The following is a 24,331-nucleotide window of genomic DNA, read 5'->3' as shown; positions in this document are numbered from 1 at the left end:
AATTGTGCACCAATTATCAACCAACACTTGCTCTTGTTAAATTCGGTTGTTTAACTACAAGTTACATAAGTGCAAATGTTTCATCATCAACAGAACAAAGTGTGGAAAATTGCCGATTTTGTGGACTGATGAACACTAATGTCAAAGCCAAAGCATTGGCAACTAGAAGTCTAGAACAGAAAAAGTAAGATCGTTCAGACTGTGTGCTCCAAACTGTTAAGAACAACAATACCAAGGCGGGAATGTAAACTCAGGCGCTCAAACTACAATCAGAATTGACAGGAATTAAAATGTTCATGATTCATCATTTATGTTAAGGCTGGTGGAAAAGGCGAATAGCCCAGTAAAATCTCCAGCTCACAGGAAAAGAATCAAGAGCACATCATCCATCTGGAACTCCATGCTATGATCATTTGTTGAATTGAACATCTAGTCGGGTGCTCAGATATTCCTGCAATAACATCGTGAAGTGGATGTGTTTTAGTTCCACTATTCTATCTGCCAAACAGCATGTAGCCTGTTTGATGGGTGTCAACTATAAACAAATACTCGGTGTTAAATCAGAACCACAAGCTACAAATGTTTCTCGTCCACAGAAGAGTGTGAAAAACTGCACCATTGGAAGACTGAGAAACAAGTTTCTCAAGTTCTTTGCTGTGTAACACACAACAATCAAGTACCACAAAGTCAAAGCATTGGAGGCTAGAAAAGGAAAAAGAAAAAGACTATGGGCTCCAAACTATCATAAGAACAGCAAAGCAGCAAGCAGTAATGTAAGCCCTGGAGCTCAAACTAAAATTAGCAATGACAGGTTTAAAATGCAATATCCTATCGGTGTTCATGATAAATCTTGTATGTTATATTGACAGATGAAAACTCCATTAAAACATCCAGCTCATAGGACCAAAATCAAGAGCACATCAACCAGAATCAAGCACACATCATCCGTCTGGAACTCTAGGCATAGATCATCGATCGAATTGAACATCTAGTTGGCTGCTCAGATATGGCACTCAGATATTCCTGCACTGCAATAACACCGTGGAGTTGACGTGTTTTAGGTCTATGGTTATACCTCCCGAACAGCATGTAGTCTGGCCCTTACGCAAAGCTAAAAGCAAACAAGATGGTGGGGCATCAATGATATTAGTAGATGGTATTTCAGATTGTTAAAGGATATTGTGTCCCTGTATCACCAATCCAAGGTATACACAAGCCAAATGATAAGGGAGCTGGTAATAGTTATAATGAGAAGACTAGGGAAAGGAAAGGTAGTTTAAACTGCAGACTCTGCTACAAAGCCATAAATGTGCCAAAGGATGCTCTTTAAAAGAGCTCTTAGATATCTCCTTTGGTCTTGCACTCTTGCTACGAACATGGATTAGATGGAACTATTGGATCCGATCTAAAGCCCTAAGTGAAACAAATATTGCTGCCACCATCTCAGATTGTTCTTTCGGCCATATGCAGCATTACTAGTGTTCGGTCCTACTGAGCCCAAAACTGGCACAACCTGTTAATCTGTTATAATAATACAAGCACTGTAGGCTTCAACAGAGAAGCTATACAGTACACACATCTGTTAGCTCAGTTTATCAAAATATAGGATGCTTTTAACAATTTGGTCTATCTATATTGCAGGACTACGCTCAGTTTCATATGTCTATTGACACATCACAAGGACTATATAGAAATATTTTTACATACGAGATGCAGTTAAAATGTTGACTACTATTATATGCCAGGGTCCCTTCAAGTTTCCAATATAGAAATTGAGTATACCACCAAAAGAAATGAAATGAAAAACTCGCTCAGTTATAGATACAAAACTGCATTTAAACTCAGCCCCTCAGTAAGAGAATGACAGAGTACTGGTGAATTATAGAACTTATTACTTGACATACTAACATCATATAGAGCTATAAGTCATAACATAACTAAATACACCAGAGAATACGCAACGGTAATCAGCAATTTGAAATTTGGGGAATGGTACTGAAAATATAGCACAATGTTCCGAGGCTGTGATTTTTATCAATTAAACAGAACTGATTGATTCCAGACAAGCATTTTAAGCCTTTAACCACAGATGCAGGCTAAAACCCGGTGGCATTTGTTATCAGCAACAGATTAATCCAAGTAGCGAGACAACAGTGTAGCTACTGGATAACACCAATCAGCCAGAAAAATAAGTTATTCACCTCATATATGAATGGAACCTTAAATCCAACAGGACAGCAAAGGGGAACGCAAAAAGGATTGCACCTTGTTACCACCCATCAAGCCGAGGATGGCTCCTCAGTCCTCTTATTCGCCCCATTTCCGCCTCCACCGAGGTTCGGCGGATCACTGCCAACGGCATCAGACACAAGCGAGACAGGGCGGTGCTCGATGACCTCGTCGATGAGCCCCCAATCGTGCGCCTCCTCCGGGTCCATGAACATGTCCCGCTCCATGCACTGCTCGATGCGGTCGATGGCCTGGCCCGTGTGCTTGGCGTAGATCTTGTTGAGCCGGTCCCGTACCTTGAGGATCTCCTTGGCGTGGATGGCGATATCGGAGGCCTGCCCCGACGCGCCGCCGGAGGGCTGGTGGATCATGACCCGCGCGTTCGGCAGCGCACGCCTCTCCCCGCGCGCCCCGGCGGCGAGCAGGAGCGAGGCCATGGATGCCGCCTGGCCGATGCAGAGCGTGGTGACGGGGGAGCGGATGTACTGCATGGTGTCGTAGATGGCGAGGCCCGCGGTGACGACCCCGCCGGGGGAATTGATGTAGAGGTGGACGGGCTTGGCGGGGTTCTCGGACTCGAGGAAGAGCAGCTGCGCGACGACGAGCGAGGCCGTGTCGTCGGTGATGGGGCCGTGGATGCAGACGATGCGCTCCTTGAGCAGGCGCGAAAAGATGTCGTAGGCGCGCTCCCCGCGGGAGGTGTGCTCGATCACCATGGGCACCAGCCCATACTCGCGGCGCGGGGTGTACCCCGACGCGGCCAGCGGTGCCGCGTGCGGGGAGGAGGAAGAGAAGAAGGCCCGCGGGGCAACGGCGGCGAGGCGGCGCAGCATGGCGGCGGCGGCGGCGCTAGGGTTTAGGGGATTGGGTTTCGGCGCGGCAGCGGCGAGGCGAGGCTGGGACGGGGAGGTGGTGGGTAGAGTCAGACGAGTGGGTCCAGGGGGGCGCATGGTGGGGTAGGGTGGTCCAAAGGAAGCCATTGGTGGGGGAGTGGGGGACGGTAAGACTATGCATCGCTCGTGCTACAAATTTTATATCAATCGTTTGAAAGAGCAAAATAATCTCGGTGGAGGGAATCGGCCCAACATAGAAATTATAGTTCCAACATACTAGGTGGGCTGGCTATCGTGATTACATACGTGAGCTAGACAATATGCAACTAGCGACCTATTAGCCGCAGCAGTATGTGGCCGCTGGCCACGTGATTAACACACATGGTCTTTGCTATCCAAAAGCTGAAGTGCATCTTTTTATTACTGTTTTTCTTTTCTTTCGTCTATTTCTTTTGGGTTCTAATTTTCCTTTTTTTCTTTTTTCTTTCTATTTTATTTTTCTTTTTCTTTTTCTTTTGTATATTAACTTCTTTTAGTTGAACACAGTAGCTCATGTGGTGCTGGATGATGGGATTTTTGTTACTAACGTTGTGGGTCCAATACAACCTGCTAGGTTGCTACGGAGTTTGCTTCCTAATGTTTGTGCTAGCGGACTAGTGAGTAACTAGGATGGCAGAGAGACAGTACAACTCTTTGTACTATATATTCATACCACTAGATTTTTATGTACAATTTTCTTTCCATCGTTATTTTTTTTTCTCATTCTATTATTTTATTCTAAGCCCACATTTATAAAAATTATGTCTTTTTCTCCATTTATTTATACTTATTTTCCTTTTGTATTCTTATCTTAATTTATTCTTTTCCTTTTAAACTAGTTTTTACTTTTTTCTTCTCGTGTATTCTTATTCTATTCTATATTTTCTTTCTTTGATTTTATTCCATTCTTTTTACCTATTCTTCTTATATTTCTTTGATATATTTCTATTACTCTCTGTCATAATATAAAAGTTCGAGGCGTATAATTTATTTGTTCACTCTATAGATTAAATTGTTCTGCCATGTTAGCTCATTTGTTCGTGATGTTTAATATTTTGTTCATTCTACATTATTATTTGTTTGTTATGTGTAAAAAATTTGTTCGTAAAAATAATTATTTGTTCGTGTTGTTAAATTATTTGTTCTCAGTATTCGAAACTAATTATTTAATATTAAAGCCCTTCAGGTGATAGGTTGTGAAATCATCACCCGAAGTGATGCATAGTCGCGCCCAGTGGGGGAGGCATGTAGACGGCTGGCGAAGGAAGGAGGAGCAAATCCTGCTGTCAACCGGAGCCGCAAACTACGGCCTACGGTAGAGAATGAAAGAGAGATGTTATTGGTTTGGGTTTTCTCATGGGCTGGGCCTTTTCAGTTCACAATTTGGGCTTAGGTGAGCATATTGGGCCCTTCGGAAAAAAAGAGAGAGTAAGGAGTTCTCGGTGAGTTCTGGGCTTTTAAGGCTAGGGCCTAGGGGCCTCGGTTGTTCTTCCAGCGGTTTTGGTGCGTGGCATTTTAGGTGGCAAATTTGTTCTGTCATGACTAGTAGTGAACAAGACACACCCCTAAAGAAATTAGCGAACAAGTGATAAATGACTTTCGATCACAATGAAGTTTTTTTTTTCAAATGAATTGTTGATATGGGAAAAAAGAGGAGAGGAGAAAGATGATTTCGGCCTACAATTATGCATTTCTATTTTGTTGGAACCAGCCAGTAGTGTTTTTCTCTCACACCAAATCAGCAATAGCTATCAGCACCAGCCAGCCAACAGTACTTTTCTCTCACAACAAATCAGTGCTAGTCACCAACCGCAGCCGGTCGAACAGAGTGATGTGTGCTGAGCGCTCACTAATGCTGCACTTAGATGTCCACATCACGATGTGAGATTAAAAACCTTGCCAAATTAGTCAAGAATAAGATCGCTACGATTTTGGTGAAACAAGTGTGGCTGTGTTTAGATCCGTAAAATGGTGGTAAAAAGGGTCACATCGGACACTGTAGCACACTGTAGCGCTTTTCGTTTGTTTGTGGTAATTGTTGTCCTACCATGATCTAACTAAGTTCAAAAAATTCGTCTCGTCGTGTACATCAAAACTATGCAATTAGTTTTTTTATTTACCTACATTTAATGCTCCACGCATGAGGTAAAAAATTTGATGTGATAGGTGAATAGTGAAGTTTGGAGTGAGAAATTTTGGAACTAAGGCTACCTCCAACGGTGCCCTCTATACGTCCCCCCACCCCACGTAGGGGGAGGTTTGGGGGGAAATCCAATCCAACGGTTCCCCCCAAAGCTCCCCCTATATATGGGGTGAGTTCCAACTCCCCCTATATCTCTAATCACACCGTTTCTTCGTGATATTAATCTTGTTTGAGCCCCGTAACATGATGATAATGTGTATTATGACAATATAAATACTGTATGATTTTTTTAAAATTAAAAATATTAAATAAATAGTTAGTTAATGAGTGATAGTATATAGGGGAATAGATATGTGGGGAATGGTTGGAGAGAAGAAGTTATAGAGGGAGGAATCTTTTGGAAGGAGGTAGTAAAATATAATAAATAGTACGTTTGAGGGGAGTTGGATGGGGAAATGGTTAGAAGTAGCCCAAGGCGAGCTCCAACGGCTCACCGTAAGCCGCCCCCACCCTACGTAGGGGGGCTTTGGGGGGAGCGAGCGCTCCAACGGCTCCCCCCACAGCTCCCCCTACGCAGGGGGAGAGATGAATCTCCCCCCACGTATGGGGGGAGTTTCAACTCCCCCTATATCTCTAATCACACCATTTCCTCGCGATATTAATCCCGTTTGAGCCCCGTAACACGATGATAATGTGTATTATGGCAGTACAAATACTGTATGATTTTTTTAAAATTCAAAAACGTTAATTAAATAGTTAGTTAATGAGTGATAGTATATAGGGGGAATAGATATGGAGGGAATGGTTGGAGAGAAGGAGTTATAGGGGGAGGAATCTTTTGGAGGGAGGTAGTAAAATATAGTAAATAGTACGTTTGGGGGGAGTTGGATGGGGGGAATGGTTGGAGAAAGCCTAAACACAGCCTGTATTGCCCAACTTTCAAAGAGGTCAGAGCTGTGCTCTTGGCTGCTCACGACTTGAGGTTACAAAAAATAGTAGACCTATTACCACAGTTAGTAGTTGTACCAGTTACCACAGCTCTTGCCGCACTTTTCCCTGGGGCGTGACCAGCAATTCGTCAGCCGCGTCTTATGCGAAGTTTTGGCTAAAAAGGTGTGTGTGACATGCGGGATGTACAGTTGAGAAATTTTGGCACGCTAAAACCATGGCGTGAACCAAACAGTTGCTACAGGAAAATGTGGCAAAGTTTTCTGACCATGGAGCGAACCTGACACCTTAGGCAAGGTTTCTCAGCTCCACAAGCTCAAGGGTGTCTTGCGCACGTGGTTTCCTAACGAGTGGCCAACATGGTTCTCCTTGAGCCCTTGAGGAAAAAAAGTTAGGGCCTCTTGACGCCTTGTACTATTGGTCTGTTTCTTATGTATAGTTTGGCCAATCTCAGTACGAGTGTCATGAACATTAAATTTGCTAACATATAATAATAGTATGAGAAGAAAGAAGAGATAAATGTCATGAAATGTGAGAAAAGTGTCATCACCATGACACTCCACTAGCACAGTTCTTAAGATTCCAATCTAGATAATTGTGTCGATGACACTCCTACTGAGACTAGCCTTATATACCCTCACCATGATAAAAGTAGGGGCCATTTTATGGAAGGGAACGCTGGTCGTCCAATCAATTCATAAAACAGATGAGCAGAACCGTCGGCCTAATAAATGCTTAATACTGTAATCAGCTACGGCTAGTCTGTTAGTTTTTGCTGGTTTTGTAGCCAGCACTGCAGCACATATCGCCTCGTTCCGTGGCCGGACCGGAGGCTGCATCACCCATCCATCAAGAAATAGGGTGACCAACCCGATCGTGGTCAATCAGAAGACCAGAAATCTCAACAACTCCATCAAGGATTTGGAGGAAACCTTCGATAGTTTGCACAAGTTCCGGTGAAAATTGAATCCGACTAAGTACATCTTCAGTGTACCGTCTGAGATTTCATCAAGAGGAATTGAAGCTAACCCTGGAGATCACCGTCAAAAGTGCCACCCCAAAGTGGCAATATGCCACGAAGACCGTACTCATGAAAGACCTGATGCTGACTCCGGGCGTATTGAAACAAATGTGTGATACGGACAATGAACTGTACAACTTCATGAAGGTATGTGTTTTGTTCGATCTGTAAGTCCAATACTCATTTGATTTCCTTATGAATGCCACTCTGGATGAGTAGGCCATGACTAACCGATCTAACGAGAAATCTGATCAACCGAAGGTTGTTGATAATGGGATCCGCCAATTCAATGAATTGGACATGGAAACGGCCGTGAACGGAGGAAGGGCTTCGTGTGTCCGCATGTACAGGTTCAGCGCTTTAAACGAAGAAAGGAACGTGACAGCATATTCCTTGCGGATGCGCGAGCTCGGGTTTGAACTCAATCGCATGCCAAAGTGCACAGTGCGGCAGTGCCCAGTTTTCTGCAATTGGCCGCGAGCCAGCCATGTTCACACGTGCGTTTTCGTGCACGGGCCTTATGTTTTCCGGACACAGCCTTTTATCTGTCCCTGTGCATGCTTAACAACATCTGCACTATACTCAAGTTCAAAAGGCCCGCTTTCGTTTAAGCACGTTTCGTTCTTTTTCTCAAAGGCTACATGTAGGCTGCTACTGCTAGGCTCAGGCTACATCCATTTTTTTCTCTGCAAAAAAAAAAGAACAGGCAGGCCAGTCATACGGCAAAAGCGACTTGCATAAGCAGGTTTTTGCATGGTGGCAGTGCCGCGGTCGCAAGTCGCAACCAGCGGTGGCCGGCGCACAGTGGCGTCTGAGCAAGGGAGCACAAACCGAGCTCCGACCACACATAATCTGGCATTTTCCCGTACCCGGCGGCGACGGCAATGCGGAAAAGGCCCGTCCGGCACGAGCGCAATCCCATCGGGCCCTATGAATGAATGAATATGATGCGCAATTCCCATCGGGCGACCAAATGATGCGCACGGAATTCTTTAAGAAAGAGCATACCCATATCTCAATATATGATTCTTGCACCAAAAGCGGCCAAATCATCGCGCCACATCACCCGATAACCCATTAACCGTCGGATCCATCAATCAGGCAATCTAATCCGTCCAATCCAGTTTGGTGCGGGTCTCACCCGCTTAACCGTCAATCCGAGCCATCGCAAGAATTCGCTAACCCAATCCCACGTGACTCCCGCACGCGCGGCGCGGCCGGCGCCAACCCCCCTCCCCTTTCCGCCTCCCTCTTGCCATCCTCGCCGCCGTCGCGCAGCCATGCTGACGTTGCGGCCTGCTGCGCCGCTGTAGCCCGCATGGCCAGCAGACTAGCCCCGGGTCAACGCGGACGGCCGGCTAGCTGCCGCTGCCGTGCCCTTCCCCGGCCCCACTGAGCGGCACTGCTCCAGGCCACCGTTGCCCTCGATTCGCTCCTCCACGGGTCCCCGGCTAACTCCAGCGCGGCCGCCGACTGCGCGGAATCTACTCCGCCGAGCCCTTCCCTGCTCTGTTCGTGAGGGAGAAGAGAGAGGAAGAAAAATTATTAGGGAAGTTCTCCAGGGTTCCCAATGCAAAGATCAAGAATAAGTGCTCCTGTGCTGTGCTGCTGGTTAATTCATTAGAAATTTAGGGTTCCATTTGCAAAGTCTCTGTCTTTAGCGGTTCTCTTTTTTTTTTAATTCCTTAAATAGGCTGAAATTGATAAATGCGTAGTAATTCATAGATAAATCCAAAAATGACAAATCCAGTTCTTTTGAGCTCCACATATGTATATCTATGCAATAAGCACATAATGTGACATGTTTTAATAGAAAGTTTTTGTTGTAGATAATTGGCTATGAATTTTAGTGTGAAATTCATATCTTTATTCTACATATCTGTAGTTATCTTGCTCCAATTACTATGAAGATTTTACGACAGCTATTCATGTCATACTTGATCTGTGGTAAAAATTTCAGCTTCATTGGTGCATCTATAACTAAGTTGTCATTTAACTAGGTTCACACTTGTTAAATAGTTTACAATTAGTTTGAGTATGTAAAAATGGGAAATATACTTCCAATTCAGTTTTCGTTCTTCTCTGTCAAGTGGAGTGAGTGCCCGCTGAGTTGCAATACTTCAGTAACGTAAATTCAAAGATGATTTCACGCAACAGTCTAACACAAACACAATTAAAAGGACAACTCACGCACAAGAGACAATTCACATTTTTTTTCCTATAGGCCCCACCGGCTCCAATAGGCAGTTATCTTACCTTTTTTTAACTGGGCATTATGATAGGTAGCTCAAATATCTTATATATCTTTACCCATAAAATTTTCTGGCCAGAGTTCATTTGCTATGTAGTGCAGTCGAGTCTAAGCATAGTGGCATTTATGTGTTAAGAACATCAACATTCTCGACATGTATACTAATATCCAAAATGGCATCGAAAGCTATTAATTCTCCTCTCTCCAAAATAAATAGTTTTACCCCTTCTTTCTCCATAATAAATATAGCCAAGACATAATATTTCGACACCAAAAATAATATCTTACTTAAATAATACCTTCATAATTACGAGATACAAACTTGGACACCTATACGAAATAACAAAATCACGGATTTATCTTACATAGATTGCTTTTAAAAAAGTGAGCATATAATAAAGTATACACTAACTATTATAATATAACAAAAACAGGAACTGCGCGGCAAGAACTGCACATGCCTCATGCCAGCCGAGGGATGAAACGAAGGCGAACAACGGGAAAACCCCATTTTTATTTCCGTATATTTTATTACGAGAAACAGGAGCGTAAGCAAAATAGTTGGGAACAGTAGCGAAAACAGAATATATGGATTACAGGAACTGAAAAAGTTATCGGAATGCGTTATTGTTTAATCATCGTTCACCTCGCGTGAATATAACACTACACTCTTTTATGCAAGCTATTTTCTAAAAATATAATTAAAGTTTCATGTTTCCTATGATTAAACTGTGAAGTGCACCGATTGATGTTGAGGAACAAAAGAGACGATATGGTATGCCTATTAATCTTTTTTGAATTGTATAAATAGGGGACTTATACGGAATCGTCCATGATAAAAATGGATCCCACAAATACTGGCGGGATACACCCCTTCCTACTTACCATCCCATTTCCATGTTTTTTTGTAAATATGAAAATAGGCAGAATAAATATAGAAATACGAGTGCGATGGGACGAGACTTTTTTTCCATCAGTTTCCATCCTTAGCTACTGGCCGGCCAACGACCAGTCGCTCACCGTGGTCGAGGGAACGCGCGACCGAGCGACTCCGGCCATGTGTTCTAGCTGGCAGCAGGAGCCTCTAAATCAGAGTCTCCAAATACCAAATAAGCATTGCTTGTAATTTTAGAGATCTCCAAATTTACTTCTAGTCCAGCAATATGCCTCAATTCTAACTAGTAATAAATAACTCCTTTAGACCCCGCTAGGAATGGAGGATGTGGAGGAAATTTGAAGGTCATTCTAAAAAAATAGAGGGAGTAGTAGAGGGTCTGCTGGAGTACATCTTTTTATAACTTCCTCTAAACTTGATATAGAGGGTTATTTAGAGTGTCTGCTGAAATTGCCACTGTCATTTTCTATATGCCCCCCCCCCCCCCCAAAATGTTGGCAAGCTCATGTCATGTCTTGTCCTGAAGATGGAGCTGTCTTGGGAGCTTGCACGTTTTCAGCAGATTAGTTCTTTCACGCTACGTGTGGAAGAGTTGCTGGTTGCCTAGGTTTAGCCGTTTTATATAGCTTTGAGAAACTGTGAGTTTAAGACCCTCTATTCGTAACGTTTTTTTCTTCTTCTTAATGAAAAAAAATGCCCAATTACGATAATGGAAGAAAAAAATGCCCCCGAACCCCACGACGAATCTTCGAATCACCTCGGAGCCATACGGAGCCACACGGATGCCGCGCTATACGACACACTACCCCACTACCACTGAGATATGCATGCCGAATCGTTAGTGTAAAGTGCCTCGGGAGAGGGTGGAATGGAAGCGCCTCCGATAAACAAACGTGGGGGAGGTGAGCCATCAGCGGGGCGCGCGGCTATAAAAAACCTCGCGCACGCTGCGTTCGGGGGCCTCGCCAGCCGCCCAGGAAAAGCCTCCGCAGGGCGCACATAGCCTTCGCCTCCGTTCGCGGGCGACGCTGATCGTGACGTCCGCATCCGTATGGGGGCCGAGGCGGTGACCCACCACCCGGCCGTGCTCCTCGTGCCGTTCCCTGCGCAGGGCCACGTCACGCCCATGCTGCAGCTGGCGCGCGCCCTCGCCGCGCACGGCGTCGCGGCCACCGTCGCCGTCCCGGACTTCATCCACCGCCGCATCTCCGCCGCCGGCGCCACCGCCGGCGTGGCGCTCGCGTCCATCCCCAGCGGCATCGAGGAGGAGGACGGCCCCGACGCCGCCGCCCCGGCGTTCGCCGCCATCGCGCACGCCATGGAGCACCACATGCCCGCCCACCTGGAGCGCATGCTGGCGGCGCCGCGGCCGCAGCCGTCGCGCCGCGTCGCCTGCGTCGTCGTCGACGTGCTGGCGTCGTGGGCCGTCCCTGTCGCCGCGCGCTGCGGCGTCCCGGCGGCCGGGTTCTGGCCCGCGATGCTCGCCAGCTACCGCGTCGTCGCCGCCATCCCGGAGCTCATCGAGAGGGGCCTCATCTCGGAATCCGGTACGACGATATACTCCGTATATAATTAATAGTAACACGAACTGACGACGCACATCCTGCTGATACATCCGCACGCGCCCTGCAGCTTCCGTGTTCCGAGTTGCACCGGACATGTAACATGGTAGAGTTGACCTTGCGATGAGGGAAACAAAAAACAATGGAGCTCCCTTCACCTGCGCATATGCTTGGCAGCATGGCAGCAGCCGCAGGGTTTCGTGCATGCAAAAACTCTCGGTCCAGATCCTTGTGGAATCTAGGCAGGATCCTGAATCGTACTCCCTCCGTCCCAAAATACTAGTTATCCTGGCATTCAAATTTTGTCCAAAAAAACATGTCACTCTACCCTATTTAGAAAGCGCATGTGCATGCAAGAATCAATTAGTGCAAAATATGGATAATAAATAGGGGCAAATATGATCATTTTATCTTCTTATTAATTTGTCCTAAAATTCCTAGAATGACTTGTATTTTGGGACGGAGGGAGTAGGCTCTCAACTAGTAGTTCTATACAAAGGCTTCCTACGAACGTAAAGATGTTGCCATGCATTGTCTACGAGAAAACCCCCTCTTTTAAACTTCCCCATTATCTCAGGTAGTTGCCACATAATTTTCCTCAGATAAAAGTGCTGCATCTATCTTTCCTTTTCTTTCACCTGGGATTTCCACTCACTAACGCAATCTACCCGGCACCATGACAAAGTAATATAAAGAAGTCAGAAGTGTGTATATCCACCTCGGAACAAAGTGGGAATTGTGTTGGCTTTAGTGAAAACAATGAAGATCAGAGGAAAGTATCTTGCTTTCATGCAAGCCTGCAGTTTTGTTCTAAAGAACGAAGTAATGTAAGCAAAAGAATAAGGCAAGCCAATGCATGCCATTCCAACCTGGCACTAGGGCAAGCTTATTAGTTCAAAAATAAACTTATTCTTTAAGCAGAGAAAATTCAAACAACCTTGTCCTATACACTGTATATTGAAAAGTATAAAGAGTAGCTTTTTTCATCTTGATTTTGTTAAAAAAAATGGTACGTCCAGTTGGAGCATGTGACAACAGAAGTACGAGTACCAACCGGAACCCTTCCAATATGTTCCTGCCAGCTGCATCACCCAATCACTAGCTAGCTTTGTATGAGTAGCTGCTTATGTGGAGTGGCACGTCGCATGATTAGACTTGCCAAGCTTTGTTACCTTCTTCCTTGAGCTCAACGTTGCCGAGAGAGAGGGCGAGCCGAGCGCGAGGAGGGCGGAGGGCCCCGATCTTTCCTTTCCCGTTCTTCTTTTGGCGCCGGGCCCTCCGTGCGTTCTCCATCCGTCTGCCTGGCTGGGCCAGGTCCACGTTCTTCCCTGCCATTTTTGAGGTGCGCCTCGCCGAGCGTCTCAGGCTCAGTTTTGGCCCAGCAGGATCACATCTCGGAAAAAAGTTGACTTCTCCCCATCGGCGCTGCTCGACACGTGATGTGCTGCTCCTACCTCTCCAGTCCTCGACCTTACAGCTCCAGGCCTCCAGCATGATGATTGTTTGCTTTTCCATTCTGATGATGGAATGAAAAGAATTCTTTTCTGTGTGGGTTTTTTTTTTGAAAAGTACCCATTCTGTTCCGGCACGATCTCGCTCCTGCAATGCGCCTGAGAGCATCCGCACGTTGATCCACAGTGGATAACGAAGAATAATTCGGACACAGCAGGGGGGAAAAAAGATGCCAAATAATGCCTTCACGGCCCTTTTGGCGAGGTAGCACAATTCTCGGTGCTTCGGTGGCCATCATGGGAAAGAAAGTAAGAAACGGATTGGAGCCCGTGTGGCACACTGGCACGAGGAGCAAAGTGGTCCTGATCTCTGCGCCTCACGACATGGCATTTTCCCCAAACGGGGGGGAGTTCTGGATGCATGATCTTCCTACTATCATTCTATCAAGTATGGCGAGTACACTTGGGCATCCGGATGGGGGAAGACGACAGCCGAGCACGCTCTCGTCCCCACCATGGCATCTGAACAGGTTCCGGTGCGGGGCCGAGGTGACCGGGACTGGCTCCGGCGACCGGCGGGCGGTGGTGCATGGTGCCTCGCGACACGCGCGGGGATCGTCGCGATCGAGCGCGCCGTCGCGTAGCGCATGCGCGATACGGAAGCGTGCTTGGCCACATGGAGTGGAGCCTGCCTAGGAATCTTGCACGGTTGCCATGCATGTACTTGTTGCCACTTTTTTTTCTGTACCCCTGAACTAACTGCTCGGTGCCCTTTTTTTTCCCCTGACGTGAAGGTACACCGATCCCGTCGAGCGAGTCGCCCGACGGCGACGCGGTGATCCGGGGCCTCAAGATCCTGCCGGCGCAGGTGGAGCTCCGCGCCGGGGAGCTGCCGTGGCTCGTCGGCGACGCGGCCACCCAGCGGTCGCGGTTCGCCTTCTGGCTCCAGACCCTGCGCCGCGCCGGAGGCTTCCGCTGGGTCCTCGTCAACTCCTTCCCGGGCGAGGCCGGCGCGGACGACGTGGTAATAAGCCGCCTCGCGCGGCACGGCCCGCCGCAGGTCCTCCCGGTCGGGCCGGCGCTGCTCCCCGGCGGTCTCAATGATGGCGGCGCCGCCGCCGCCGAGCGCACGAAGCAGCCGCCGCCGCCGCCGTGCGGCGGCAACAAGGACGACGCCAAGAACCCCATCATGTGGCCCGCGGACTCGACGTGCATCGCGTGGCTGGACGCGCAGCGCGCGGGGTCGGTGGTGTACGTCTCGTTCGGCAGCTGGGTGGGGTCGATCGGCCCCGACAAGGTCCGGGAGCTGGCGCTGGGGCTGGAGGCCACGGGGCGGCCCTTCCTGTGGGCGCTTAGGCGGGACCCCTCGTGGCGCGCGGGGCTCCCCGAGGGCTTCGCGGAGCGCGCGGCGGCGGCCGGGCGGGGCAAGGTGGTGGACTGGGCGCCGCAGGAGGAGGTGCTCCGGCACGCCGCCGTCGGGTGCTACCTGACGCACTGCGGCTGGAACTCCACGCTGGAGGCGGTCCGCCACGGGGTGCGGCTGCTGTGCTACCCGGTGTCTGGGGACCAGTTCATCAACTGCGCCTACATCACGGGGCCGTGGGGCATCGGGCTCCGGCTCGCCGCCGGCATGACGCGGGGCGACGTGAGGGACGGCATCGGGAGGGTCATGGACGAGGACGAGGGCGGCGAGGGGAGGCGCCTGCTGGAGAAGGTCGGGGCGCTGCGGGCGCGGGTCGTGGCGGCGGAGGCGAGGCGCGCGGCGGACCGGAGTGTCGGGTCGTTCGTGGACGAGATCCGGCGGGAGAGCCACCCGCTGCTGATGCAGATATACAGCGTGCTGTAGCGATGATCTACGCGTACTATGATGTGCATGTACATTATCCTCTTTCCCCCTTTCACGGGCGTGAGCGTGAATCCATGCTAGGGAAAGGAAGTTCTACTCGATCAGCATTGCGCTTGCAGTCGTCAGAAAGCTGATCGAGAGCTAGCACGTGCGCTATCCGATTAAGCATGCACGTAGAAGCACCATAGGCACGCAGGTTTCAAAGCGCCACGTTTCGGCCATCCAGTGCCTGTTAAACTAAAAGTATGGTGCGGATCACGACGACGCTGGACAAAACAAAAGCCACTTTTCTGAACCTGACTCCCCCTGTCGGCACCACCAAGCCAAGTGACGGCACGGTCATCAACTCGTCCCTAAACACGAACAGCAGAACTGCTCTCGGCTCGCTGATTCGCTCTCCCTCCACTCCGCATCTGGAGTGTCTGGTTCCGGCAACGTGTATATCGCTGCAACTGGATTCAGATTCACTGCACCCGTCTTCTCCCCGACAGGCGACAGGAAAGTTGGGGCCGCCGATGGCCGGCGGGTGCATTCCCCACTCCACGCTCGCAGCCGGATAAGAAAGAACCGGCCGTGGAAGCTCGCCCAGTCCCAGTGCGCGCGGGATAGGATCGTGGTCCGACGTGGTCGAACTGGAACTGGGCGTGTCGCCACGTGATTTTTTTTTCTGCGCACGGCCGCCTTTACAAAGTCTTGGCGACAAATAGGGGCACGGCCGGTACACGTAACTAGTCAGCTACGCGAGGAGAAGATGATGATGATCCTTTGCTCCGGGGAGAAGATGATTGGCCGGCGCGTCCAAATGGTGGCGAGGAAGAATTGCTCGCTCGCCGCCGGAGTGGGCTGGTTGTTTGTCCCTGAAGGCCGAAAAGCGTAAAGGGCTCCGAATAGATAGATTTGAAGGTTGTGGCGGAGACCGGAGGAGGAGAGCACCCGGGCCAGAAGCAGAACCGGCCGGCTGCGCTGACACGACGACGGTGAGGAGGGCGCCTGGCGTTTTCCATGTGCTCGCAGTCGCAGCCAACCCAGCCGGCCGGCCAGAAGCGATCAGAGGAATCCCAATCTAGACGGATCATGGCCGTACGATCTGCCACTCCCACCGTTTGAGTGACGAGACTTTGCTCGGGATTAGACTTGAGATGAAGCCCGGCCCCATGTGCTCGATTCTTGTCTGGTTGGGCTGGGCCGTACAGTACCGGCATAATTCCCCAACCCTCTGTGCTCCTCTGTGTGGATAGATAGGTTCGTAGCCATCCTGTTGGCCGGGCTTGGCCACACGGATTCCAATGGGCAATGGCTAACAAATGTCTTGCTTTTGTTTGCTAGCCCAACTCGGCTAGCAGTAACCTCCGTCCTAAAATTATCAAATTTTATATCGAGTATATGTATGTAAGAACAAGGGATGAGGCTAAAAAGCATACGTTTTCTTGCTCCTTTCTATACGCAAATTCCTGACTGAACCTCAGTCCACTTTTACTACAAGAAGACTCGATGCATAAAGTTTAGGGCTCAAAAGTAAAGTTGGTTGAGATCCGGTTCCAATCATGGTTGAGTGTGGTTAAGTGCCACTTATGCTGAACAATCTACTAAAACTCGGGTCAAAAGGCCTTCGCAGGTTCCTACTTCCACCTTATCCTTGACCTCATTATTAATGATTTTCGGATCGTCTGAAACTTCGTCTTGTTCAATAATGGCTTGAACGCTGTTCAGATCGTCCGAAACTGCATCCTTGTTATTAACACAAGGTTCGGAGTAAGGATTGTAACACCTGCTGATGTACCTCATAGTTGAGTTGTACCTTCCTCAGGTGTCAAATGTGATGTCATACCTGGTCTTTCACATCTTAGCTCCATCTCGGTACAATGAGAAGGAGTTTACTATGGTCAGTGCAGTGAGATTCGTGTAACTAATCATGCCTTTACGCTTATCGTCGTTGAAGCGATGACTTTGAAAGATTATGCGGATTGGGTATCCAATCAATTAATCCTCCATCGAGGATATATGTATGTATTTGTTTTGGGAAAGAAGAAGTGATGTACCTTTAGAATCAAAGTAGACGGTCAGTTAGTGAAAAGCAACATGATTGCGAGTTTTGGCATAATTTTAGAGTTTTAGATTGAGAAATTGCATTATTGCTGCTATTTTGCAGTGCAATTGTGATTACATACATCCTCATTTTCCTTGACTTTATAATTTTGCTCTTACTGTTCACAAATAAACATGATGTTGCCCCTACTCAACACGACTTTGCCCCTATTTTGACTGTTGACTAGGAGCAAAATTGCATTGACTTGTGAATATAAAGGTAAAATTACAAATTTAAAAAAGTAAGGGTAAATTTAGAATTGTGCTCTACAGCAGAGGCAAGAATACAATTTATAAGTACAAAAGAATTACAAGAGGACAATTAATGGCTGCCATAGATAAGATGTTTTTCGGCAATTGTAAGTGATTTTTCTGTAGGGCGCTCTCTCATTTCTCACTTTTCTCACTTTTGAGGGAATTCATCATGCTATTATTACGCTGTGTATCATGCTCTTACAAAATGGAGGGCATACATGTAATTTATTCAAACATAGGGCGTCACGCCGTGTGATTTAAACCCAGCAAAGAAGAACCAGCGCCACATGTCACGTCGCCACGGTGGAGCAAACGATAAGCTGATAAGGTAACAGTAGTATCTTGAGCTTCGGGACTTGAGCGCCCGTGCAGCCTGGACCAAGCTCTGCTGCCCTGCGAAGCCCGAAATCATGGCGCGAGCTTGCAACCACGCGCTGAGGCTGCTGCCGAATCCTGTCTCGACGCCGCTCCCAGGCAGCCGACGCCGCCGCGGCGCCCGGCGCCGAACCCTCGCCGTGTGCGCGCAGCTTCCGTCCGAAGACGACGCCTACCCGACGGAGCCATTGAGGAAAGTGCAAGTCACACAGGTGCATAGCGTAGCGTTCATCCACGGCAGTTTGTCCGGGTGATCCGCGCCAGCTCATCCCGTGCCGTGCTGCTTGTCTCGACCCAGAGCGTCCGGAGGAGCCGCCGGAAGGGAACCGGCGGCGCGCGGCAGAGCCTGGTCTCGGTCGGAACGGCGCGCGGCGGAGGGGATCAGTGGAGCGGCGACTTCGACCTGACGATGCGGCAGCTGCACCTGGACGATCTTATCGAGGACGGGCAGAGGGACGCCGATGTGCTCGTGCACCTTCTAGTTCAGCAGGTAATCGCCTCGGCTTACGGTTGCGCCATGAGTGCTGTTTCTCACCTGAAGCCTGCGGTGTCTGCGCCTGAAGAACATGATATGAGGCCGTCAGGGAGATCGAGTAGTATTCAGATGATGAACTGATACTGTATTTGTGTTGCCTGATTTCAGCATACTCAGTTTGGGATGTCAATAAAAGGGCGAGTCCTCACATCGTTCAGAAAAATATGCGACTCCTGCTCCTCTCCCTACTGTACAAACGTACTGTACTGTCACTTGAAATCCTCTCCGTTTTATGATACGATTTAAAATGTTACATTTAGGCCAGTTCAGCATTGGATCACGTCAACAGAACCACTGACATGATGACACTAATCTGCACTCCACAGATCGATGAGAAATTCAATCTCACAGTTCTGTCTTCATCAAGGAGAGATCAGAGCGGGCTGCCATATCTCGGTGACAGCGATCCGTCGGTATGAGTTCTGAAGTAGCACTACTCAGATACATACAATGTTACCCAACTTCTGAACCTGCATTCACACATCAGTGTGAGGCGATATTATTACAGCTTCTTTCCACCTCTAACAGGTCATCTATGTGAGACCAGGAGAGGAAGTTGATCTTGACTCGGTAATCCAAGAGACTGTACGATTAACGGCATCAGCTAAGGTGAAAACAATTGCCCTAATTACATGCTACAGCATGCCATGTTGATTAGTGTTCACTACTGCTATACTACTCCTTTACTTTTTGGAATGAGGCTACCTTCTATATATGTTGCTGATTAGTATATTTACATTATATGCAGAGTTCTTGTTCAGAGACCTGTGAAAAGTCTACAGTCGTATGGCAATGTAAGTGCCTGTTCAAATTTACTGCACTTATTTCAGTTGGTGATGCAGATAATGTAGAGATCTTTGTCATAATTGTATATCTTTAAAAATCACAGATGGTAGTAACCGGAGGAAGAAGAGTTCCAGTCAAAGATGGTCAAAACTTCTTGATCTAAAGAAAACCCTGGATAAAGCGTCTAACTGAATTAGTACTGTGCATCATTGAATTACAGATGGAGCTTCATCGTGCAATGCTACATAGAGTGCATTCGATATGCCAGATACTACTGCCAAAATGATGCTGATATGCAAGTTGAAAGTTATGACCACCTGTCTCAATCAGATAGATTGATGGTTGTAACCTACTGGCTATCTGATCTGAATGGTATATACGTGAATCTTAGATAGCCATTTGTAATGTAAAGAATAAATATCAATGGGCTTGATTGGCCATTGACTGGTCATGTTCAGGCTTCAGAACTCAAATACAGGGTAACACAGTTTTCTTTAGTCAGTTCGGAGAATAAATGAATTCAACAAGTTTTTGTTGAACCCAATACTTGTTGGCACAATCATGTACTATTCAGTATTGTTTCCAGCTAAGTGGCTCACCATAACAATTGTTCATTTGCAGTTTTCACAGTGCAGGATATAACATTTTCAGCCTTAACTAGAGTATGGTGCTCAATGCAAGGTAGTATAACAGTTTCAATCGTAATCAGAGTATGACACTCAATTCAGAGCAGAGTGTGTGTGTGTGTGGTGGAAAGGTGGCTGCTTCCCCGGGTTTCTAAGACAATGTTCCGATGAAGCCGTCCACTTTGTAATTGACACCTCTCGACAGAAACTTCATGCAGATCGGCGGCTTCACGTTGAAAAGCGACAGCACTGCCTGCGGCAGAGTCCATACTCCGTCGCCGCAGATCAAGCCGGACGCGACGGCATAGCTAAACGCGTCGGCCTGGGCCTTGTCCACCCATTCCCACGCGAACAGTATCACGCTCCCCAGGAACATGTCGATGGTGAAGTACGAGCCGATGTAGAACGGGATCGCCATCGCCATAGGGAGCGGTATGAGCCTCGCCACTTTCCTCGGCGCCAGGTCCTTGGCCACGTTGAGGACGATGGCGCCGGCGAAGAAGACGCAGCAGAGCGTGAGGCAGTGCCTCGGGAGCTTGGAGAAGCCGTCGACGCCGAGGATGGCCATGTTGCGGTAGATGAGCGCGTAGGGCGCCGGGTACGCGCTCTTCGGCGTGCCGACGCCGTCGAACGCGCGGTAGAAGAGCCAGAAGACGCTGGGCCCGACGACGCAGCCCATGGCGGTGCCGATCACCTGGCTGACGAACATGGACCGCGGCGAGGCCAGCGTCATGTAGCCGGTCTTGAAATCCTGCATCAGGTCCGCCGCGGTGGACACGATGTTCATCATGATGCCGCACGCGGCGAGCTCGGCGAGCCCCACCAGCACGCCGCTGTGGGACTCGCCGGCCCACGCGCCGAAGACGAAGATGGCGAGCTTGCCGTAGGTGGACGCGACTACGCGAGGGACCAGTCCATGAGGCCCATCCCGTAGGCGTTGCAGAAGGCCAGCACGGGCGCCATCAGGTAGACCGCCAGGACGTGGTGCCACTTGAGCTGCGGGAAGATGAGGTGAGGCACGGCGGTGATGGAGATGGCGGCGATGGCGACGTAGCCGCCGATCGCGACCGGCGTCGGGATCTGGTCCTTGAGGAAGAACTCGGTCCTGCGAGCGTCATCGAACAAGGGTGGCGTCGCGGGGGCGGCGCCGTTGCCGGAAATTGTTGTGTCGTTGGCTCGTCGCTGTTCACGGGGAGGGCACCGAAGTATTTCTTCTTCTCGGTTGACTCTGCTATCGCGGCGACACTGCGCAGGAGCACCATGGCGAACTTGTAGAGGCCATCTCCTAGTATGATGGCAATGGCAATGAACACCTGCAACAGTTCAGATAGCCTGGCTTAAATCAGATTCAAATATCACCTTTTTAACGTGAACAGGAATCAGATATATTGAACAGAAGATAATAAAATCTCAATTGCAGGCACCGAAGTACATACCCGATAGCCTTGCATTCCTTCAAGTGAACTGTCTGAAAGTTCCGCACTAAACCAGCTCCCTCTTTTCTCGGCTATTAGAGGCCACATGACTCCCCACGACAGGATTCCTCCGAGCAGGACTGAGATGTTCACAATGTGCGGGCAGATCATTCCTGCACCGATGTAGGTCGTCGAGAAATCGAAGTAAAACCTGACGACACGAAGATAGTGAAGCTGTTCCATGTGACAACTGACAACAGAACGTTAAGAAACTGAAGACAGGGGTAGGTTGCTGTGAATGTTCAGATACCTGTTCTGATAGGCTGTCAGGCCTAGTGCAGGGAACTGGCCGAACCCGCAGCCCTCCCTGGCCGTGTAGAACCACTGGAAGAAGCCCCAAAGGAAGCTGGCCACGGAGCACTTGATGAGTGTGGCCACTTGGCTCCTGTAATAGATTTGTGATCACGGATGGAAGCTGGTGATGGCTGCAACATGTCGCCGTACTAGCAGTACTACTTACTTGGCGCGTTCAGAGCCGTCTGGGTGTGTGGAAACCGTTGATCAGGTGAGCAGTCGCGGTGCCGCTCGGGTACGTGAGCTTGTAGTCAACGATCATCACCTGAAGCAAAAATTGTGATCAGGAAATATTTGTTTCGGCAAGCCGTCAGCTGGATGGATTCATAGTCACCTTTCTCAGGGGAACGAGAGCGAAGAGACCGATGAAGCTGACAAGGAAGAGGAACCCTATCATCCAACCCAGCCTGGGTTCCTTGACGTTGTCCGCACTGTTTGCTTCAGCTGCCTGGGCGGCGATCGTCTCGCTCATGCCAAACAGGTAGCTCCCAAATCCACCTGATCCCAAGCATAGCAATGGCGGAACAGTCAAAGCCAAATTTCAAGCTTCGAACAGCAGAGCAAAGCTGGCGGCGTATCGCTACCGCTGAAGGCGATGCCGTAGGCGGCGACGACGCAGGTCTGGACGACGGTGTTCTCCTGGCGCGTGAAGGGCCGCCGGGGGTTCTTGGCGGGCGCCGTCCATACGCGGAGGAAGAAGAAGCCGAGCAGGCCGGCGGAGACGTTGAGCGAGGGGATGATGCCCGTGGTGAGGCTGAGCTTCATGACGATGAGGCTGAACACGACGGCCAGGAGGAGGCTCACCGCCAGGGCCCGAGGCGTCACCTGCTCCCGCCACGACGGCACGGGCTCCGACTCGAACACCCGCTCGATGGAGTCCGTGACCTCCCAGCCGCCGCCCGCCGCGGCGGCGCTCTTCCCCTCGTCGCCGTCGCCCGCCTCCGCGGCCTCTTCCAAGGCTTGCTGCTCCTCTGCCTCACCTCGCTCAGGTCCACGTCGCCGCCCGCACAGGCGGCGTCACCTCGCGCCGGCTCGTAGGCGGATGCCATGGCTTCGCGATTACCACCAAGCTACGATTCGAAACTTATGAGCTGATGATCTTTCTGTCAGCTGAAGCCTGATGATTTGAGAATTATTAGCCGGCCGTAGCAGCCAGTAGTTTCGGCGAGCTATGGCATCGTGAAAAGCGAACCATGGCTGCGTGAGGACAAAATGCTGCTGCTCTTGGTCTCGCAAGGAGCAACCAACAAAGCAGCTGAGGAACCGAGACGCCAGGGCGAGGATTACAGCGAGCTCGCGATTTTTCGTTTGCTGCAGACTTTTTTTTTTTTGAAAAGATCGTTTGCTTCTTCTTTTTTTTGAGATAGGAAAAGATCGTTTCATAAACAGGAGCTACCTCTTTATAGCCTCAACTTTGGAACAAATATTTTATTACCAAAGTGTAAAGACGTCATTAGAATCCAACAGTACAAACCCATATGTTTGCTTAATGTAAGCTTCAAGATTTTCACCAAAATGGCCACTAATAGGATCTCGCTGGTGGCACAGAAAGTTATTAGTCCTACACAGACGGCATTCCTTCCTGGTAGGAATATCATGGAGGGGGTCGTCGTTTTACATGAGACCATTCATGAACTACATAGGAAAAAAAAGAGTGCAGTCATCTTTAAAATAAATTTTGAGAAAGCATATGACAAAGTAAAGTGGAGTTTCGTCCAACAAGCGTTGCGAATGAAAGGTTTCTCACAAAAATGGTGTGAATGGATTGAAACTTTCATTCAAAGGGGTCATGTGGGCATAAAAATTAATGATCAGATAGGACAAAATTTTCAAACTTCGAAAGATTTGAGACAAGGAGATCCGCTATCACCTATTTTGTTTAATATTGTTGCAGATATGTTAGCAATATTAATAAATCGAGCCAAGGAAGAGGGTCTGGTTAATGGGATTGTTCCTCATCTCGTAGATGGTGGCTTGTCTATTTTGCAGTATGCTGACGACACCATTCTGTTTATGGACCATGATATTGAAAAAAGCTACTAATATGAAAATGATATTATGTGCTTTTGAGCAATTATCTGGGCTTAAAATCAACTTTCACAAGAGCGAAATTTTTTGTTTCAGACAAGCTAAGGAGATGGAACACCATTACTCGCAATTGTTTGGTTGTCAATCTGGGATGTATCCTTTTAGATACCTTGGCATACCAATGCATTTTAGGAAGCTAAGGAATGCAGATTGGCAGATCGTGGAGGAAAAGTTTGAGAAAAAACTTAGTAGTTGGAAAGGAAAACATATGTCGATCGGTGGACGTTTGGTTCTGATAAATTCAGTCTTAACTAGCCTAGCGATGTTTATGTTATCCTTTTTCGAAGTACCGAAACAGGTACTTGAAAGACTAGACTATTATCGGTCAAGATTCTTTTGGCAATCAGAAGAACATAAAAAGAAATACAGATTAGCCAAATGGAATATCTTATGTCAACCTAAAGAAGTCGGGGGGGTTAGGCATTAAGAACCTCGATATACAAAACTGATGCTTGTTGAGTAAATGGTTGTTTAAACTCATTAATGAGGAGGGTATTTGGCAGAGCTTATTAAGAAAGAAGTACTTAAAGAACGAGACTATTGCTCAAGTTCAAAAGAAACCAGGGACTCTCAATTTTGGGCTGGTCTCATGAA

General features: G+C 48.6%; 3 protein-coding genes and 1 pseudogene across 3 annotated transcripts; 2 read left to right on the top strand and 2 right to left on the bottom strand.

The window, feature by feature from the left end:
• Positions 1-141: 141 nt before the first annotated feature.
• Positions 142-3,214, bottom strand: LOC120642512 (ATP-dependent Clp protease proteolytic subunit-like). The gene is made up of 2 exons (XM_039919073.1): positions 2,266-3,214; positions 142-451 (listed from the first exon to the last, which is right to left on the bottom strand). The coding sequence occupies exon 1, from the start codon at positions 3,207-3,209 to the stop codon at positions 2,280-2,282; it is 930 nt and encodes a 309-aa protein (XP_039775007.1). The 5' UTR covers positions 3,210-3,214; the 3' UTR covers positions 142-451; positions 2,266-2,279.
• An 8,127-nt stretch (positions 3,215-11,341) lies between these two features.
• LOC120642429 (UDP-glycosyltransferase 82A1-like) lies at positions 11,342-15,398 on the top strand. Its single transcript, XM_039918943.1, has 2 exons — positions 11,342-11,906; positions 14,167-15,398. Exons 1-2 carry the CDS (start codon positions 11,411-11,413, stop codon positions 15,216-15,218), a joined length of 1,548 nt encoding a protein of 515 aa, XP_039774877.1. The 5' UTR covers positions 11,342-11,410; the 3' UTR covers positions 15,219-15,398.
• A 2,451-nt stretch (positions 15,399-17,849) lies between these two features.
• LOC120642536 (large ribosomal RNA subunit accumulation protein YCED homolog 2, chloroplastic-like) lies at positions 17,850-19,861 on the top strand. Its single transcript, XM_039919109.1, has 7 exons — positions 17,850-18,145; positions 18,232-18,423; positions 18,577-18,666; positions 18,795-18,881; positions 18,997-19,077; positions 19,217-19,262; positions 19,358-19,861. Exons 1-7 carry the CDS (start codon positions 17,969-17,971, stop codon positions 19,444-19,446), a joined length of 762 nt encoding a protein of 253 aa, XP_039775043.1. The 5' UTR covers positions 17,850-17,968; the 3' UTR covers positions 19,447-19,861.
• LOC120642402 lies at positions 19,816-22,414 on the bottom strand (annotated as a pseudogene).
• Positions 22,415-24,331: the final 1,917 nt, after the last annotated feature.

This window comes from Panicum virgatum, chromosome 7K (genome assembly GCF_016808335.1).
Source record: "Panicum virgatum strain AP13 chromosome 7K, P.virgatum_v5, whole genome shotgun sequence".
In the NCBI taxonomy this organism is placed as follows: domain Eukaryota; kingdom Viridiplantae; phylum Streptophyta; class Magnoliopsida; order Poales; family Poaceae; genus Panicum; species Panicum virgatum.
This window is presented reverse-complemented; position numbering and strand designations above follow the sequence as displayed.